The sequence below is a fragment of the Miscanthus floridulus genome, chromosome 13 (genome assembly GCF_019320115.1).
Source record: "Miscanthus floridulus cultivar M001 chromosome 13, ASM1932011v1, whole genome shotgun sequence".
NCBI classification, from domain to species: Eukaryota; Viridiplantae; Streptophyta; class Magnoliopsida; order Poales; family Poaceae; genus Miscanthus; species Miscanthus floridulus.
Window position 1 is genome coordinate 39,818,245 of NC_089592.1, and position 3,751 is coordinate 39,821,995.

The window sequence follows — 3,751 nt, forward strand, 5'->3', positions numbered from 1 at the left end:
ACCACCACATCCGGGTGGCCTGGGCGGCCGTAGGGCACCCAAGGACGAATGGCCAAGTAGAGCGTGCCAACGGCATGATCCTACAAGGCCTTAAGCCAAGAATATTCAACCAGTTGAAGAAGTTTGGCAAGAAATGGCTTGCCGAACTCCCGTCAGTCATCTGGAGCCTAAGAAATACCCCGAGCCGAGCCACGGGATTCACACCGTTCTTCCTGGTCTATGGAGCCGAGGCCATCCTCCCCACTGACTTAGAATACGGCTCCCCGAGGCTACAGGCGTACAACGAGCAAAGCAACCGCACTGCCCGCGAAGACGCCCTCGACCAACTGGAGGAAGCCCGCGACGTCGCGCTACTACACTCAGCCAGGTATCAGCAAGCCCTACGACGCTACCAAGCCCGGCGCGTCCAAAGCCGGGACCTGAAGGTGGGCGACCTAGTGCTGAGACTGAGGCAGAGCAACAAGGGCCGCCACAAGCTGACCCCACCCTGGGAGGGGCCGTATATCGTCGCTCAAGTGCTGAAGCCCGGGACCTACAAGTTAGCCAACGAGAAGGGCGAAATCTTCACCAACGCTTGGAACATAGAACAGCTACGTCGTTTCTACCCTTAAATTTCCAAACGTTGTTTACATTGTTCCTCGAAATAAATAAAGAAGCGTTCTTTAATTGTTATAATCTTTCGAGGAACCCCCTTATAGACAAATCGGCTGTATAGAACCCAAGGACCGAAAGATCGTCTCAAGGGCGAAAAGGCCGGCCGAGTCGTGAGAACGGCCTATGCCTCTGGGCTACGGCAGCTCCCTCACCACCGTTTCGCCCAAAGGACAGCTTAGGTTCCGAGGAAGTTCTTTGCAGAGAGGTTGTCTATCGATAGGGGCTCGACGTCACTATAACGCAATAAGGGAGACTCGGCTCTGCCTCTGCAAAGTCGAGCCTCCCTCGGGGGCTAAAAAGGGGGAACCCCCCTAAGTCCCGGACACCATTTCTCAACCGTTTTTCCGAAAATTTCCACGCCAAACTCTCTCGCGCTCCGACGGGACCTTCGCAAGAAACCCAAAGACCAAAAGCCTGTCTGGAGGCCAAAGGGCCGGCCGGGTCGTGAGAACGGCCTACGCCTCTGGGCTACGGCAGCTCCCTCACCACCCTTCGCCGAAGGACGGCTTAGGTTCCGAGGGATTTCTTCGCGATCGAGACAGAGGGCACGAACTTAGAAATAGAATGGAAAACGGTTAAGAAGCACACATACGCAAATACTTTAAGGGCCTCGACGGCCACAAAAAACGTCACGATTCGGCAACTAACTCGATTCGGTTACATGGCCCCTTTTGGCCCAGGTCAAAGCTCAAGGATCGGCGGCTGGCGCGGGAGGGACCACCTCTTCTTCGAACAGCTTGGCCAACGCGGTGCCAGGTGCCTCGGCCGCCTCCAACAGCCTCACGACCTCTGCATCAGCCTCCTCGTCATCTTCTGGCAACACGTAGCCGTCGCTGACAGCCTCGAGGTTGATGGCGTAGTGCGAGGAGACGACGGCCAGGGCGCGCTTGACACCCGTGTGCAACGCCCCTCGGAGTCTCTCGCGGACGTGGCCGCTCAACGCGATGAGGCGGCTCCCAAGGGAGCTAGCTGATTGGACCTCCTCGACGTCCAGAGCCTCGCAGGCAGACCGGACAGCGCTGCGCAGCGCCTCGTGCTCCCGGACCTCGACATCCAGCGCTGCTTGCGCCGCGACGGAGGCCTCAGCCGCCTGGGAGGCCTCTTTCTCCAGATCTACGTCGCAGCAAGGGGTCAGGAGTCAAGCGCGAACCAGGACAAAAAGAGCAAATGGAACGAGGAACATGGTTCAGCGGAACTTACCCTCGGCCTTGCCCTTCCAGGCTGAGACCTCGACCCGAGAGGCCTCGGCCGCCTTGGTAGCCTCTGCCAGGGCGACTTTTGTCGCCTGATGCTCGCTCTGCTCCGCACCCAGCTGCCCGGCTGTAGCCTTCGCAGAGGCCGTCGCTTCTTGGGCCCGAAGCCTGAAGGAGTCTCGCTCCTCCTCCAGTTCCTTGATCTTGGCCACCAGAGGGGCGGACTGCTCCTTAGCCATGGCCAACTCCGCCTGAATGTCGGCACAACGAAGGCGGAGGTCCTCCACTTCCGCACTCCGCGCCGACAATAGTCCCTGGGCATCGGCAAGCAAGCCCTTCTGGCGCCGGAGCTGGTCCCAGATATCCCTCTCATTTCGCAGGAACACCGATTTCCCAAGGGATCGGGTCTCGAGCTCCTAAGGAGGCAAAACAAAAAACACACGTCAAAACACTGCGAGCGGGCTCGGAGAGAAAACAACGCGGCACGAGAGGGGAAAGTACTTACCCGCGTGACACCGGGCAAGTCCTGACCCATAATGGTCATCGCTGTCTGCAGCGACCGCACTGCCAATTGGCGATACTCCTCGAGGGTATCCCAACGCCCCCCCTCGGCGACGTCCTCAAGGGCGAACACAGGCTCCCCCTCGGGATCAGCCTGGTCCCGCCAGAAAACACGCGGGAAGTTCCACCCACGGGGCTCGGGCCGTAGCGGGACAAGAGCCGAACTCCCCTCGGCAGGGATCTGGGACTTGCTTGCTCCGCGGCACTGGCCGCCTCGGACGTCCGCCGCCTCCTTCCCTCGGGAGGAATCATCAGACGAGATTGTCTGAACCAGGGGCGGCGCCAAAATTTGCCCCGTCTCCACCTCCATCGCCTCGGTCTCGACGGACCCGAGGGCTCTGGCCTCCGCCATCTCTACCTTGATGGCCTCGGCGTCCACCGCCCTGACGTCGGAGGTCTTGGGGGCTCCGGCCTCGCCCTCAGTGGCCTCGGCAATAGCAGACGCCCCAGCCTCCTTCGCGGCCGCCTCGGCCCCCTGTTCCTGGGCAGCCTCCTCCTCCACTCGCTCCGCGGCCGCCTCGGCCCCCTGTTCCTGGGCAGCCGCCTCCTCCGAAACGGCCTCACCCGACGCCGCGCCGCGTCGCACGCCTGCCTGCGCCTCCGCTGCCTGATGGGCGGAAGAGCTAACGTTCACCTTGAGCGCCTTACGGGGCGCCAAGGGAGGGTCTCCCACCAGAAGCGTCTGGCTGCAAGAAAAGACACTCCCAAGGTCAGCATGCAACCAAGGGGCAAACAAGAAGCGGACTCCGCCAGGAAAGACGCTTACCGCGAACGGGGATGCAACCGCTTCGACACCGTCCGCCTCCTCTGCAACGGCGGCGGTGGTGGCAGCAGCGCGGCCTCGGTGTCCACCAGCGCCAGCTGGTCCCCGTCGGACCCCGGCACCTCCTCGACCCTTCGCGGAGATAATGGGGTCGCCCCCACCGTCACCCGCTCAACCTCCACCGTCGAACCCATCGGGCCGACGGCACGCTCCTCCGACACCCGCGCCTCGGGTGTGCCGGCCTCGGCGCCGGGACGGGCCACCACTGGCCCCGGGACACCTCCTCCTCCTCCTAGGGGCGTCAGGCTCCTTGCCGGCGCCCCGGGAACCATCTCCCTGATGTCGGGGAGGTGTTCCAGGCAGGCCGTCCCCACCTCGCGCCCACCGCCGTCGCTCGAAGAATCCGACACCGACGACGAGGGAGACGGCTCCAAAGGGAGACCGTCGAGCCTCTGGCGCCGGCGACGGGCGTCCAGCTTTTCGCGCGCGAGGATCTTCTTCGTGCGCTTCGCCTCCTGGGCATCTTTCTTCTTCTTCTCCTCCTCGGCACGCGCCCTGTTCACGGATCGCCGCCGGGCGT

General features: G+C 62.5%; 2 protein-coding genes across 2 annotated transcripts; both read right to left on the reverse strand.

Moving 5' to 3' along the window:
- Window positions 1-1,342: 1,342 nt before the first annotated feature.
- LOC136501261 (uncharacterized) lies at window positions 1,343-2,086 on the reverse strand. The gene is made up of 2 exons (XM_066496760.1): window positions 1,855-2,086; window positions 1,343-1,767 (listed from the first exon to the last, which is right to left on the reverse strand). Exons 1-2 carry the CDS (start codon window positions 2,084-2,086, stop codon window positions 1,343-1,345), a joined length of 657 nt encoding a protein of 218 aa, XP_066352857.1.
- Window positions 2,087-2,216: 130 nt separating this feature from the next.
- Window positions 2,217-3,503, reverse strand: LOC136499750 (uncharacterized). The gene is made up of 3 exons (XM_066495291.1): window positions 3,175-3,503; window positions 2,574-3,094; window positions 2,217-2,263 (listed from the first exon to the last, which is right to left on the reverse strand). Exons 1-3 carry the CDS (start codon window positions 3,501-3,503, stop codon window positions 2,217-2,219), a joined length of 897 nt encoding a protein of 298 aa, XP_066351388.1.
- Window positions 3,504-3,751: the final 248 nt, after the last annotated feature.

Bases quoted from the DNA above. Each gene is read 5' to 3' on its own strand.
- LOC136501261 (XM_066496760.1), bottom strand. From the start codon at position 2,086: ATGGCTAAGGAGCAGTCCGCCCCTCTGGTGGCCAAGATCAAGGAACTG. The intron at 1,768-1,854 runs GTAAGTTCCGCT...GCTGCGACGTAG, and splicing joins CTGGAAGGGCAAGGCCGAGG to ATCTGGAGAAAGAGGCCTCC.
- LOC136499750 (XM_066495291.1), bottom strand. From the start codon at position 3,503: ATGGTTCCCGGGGCGCCGGCAAGGAGCCTGACGCCCCTAGGAGGAGGA. The intron at 3,095-3,174 runs GTAAGCGTCTTT...CTTTTCTTGCAG, and splicing joins CGGTTGCATCCCCGTTCGCG to CCAGACGCTTCTGGTGGGAG. The intron at 2,264-2,573 runs GTTCGGCTCTTG...TTGCCTCCTTAG, and splicing joins CCAGATCCCTGCCGAGGGGA to GAGCTCGAGACCCGATCCCT.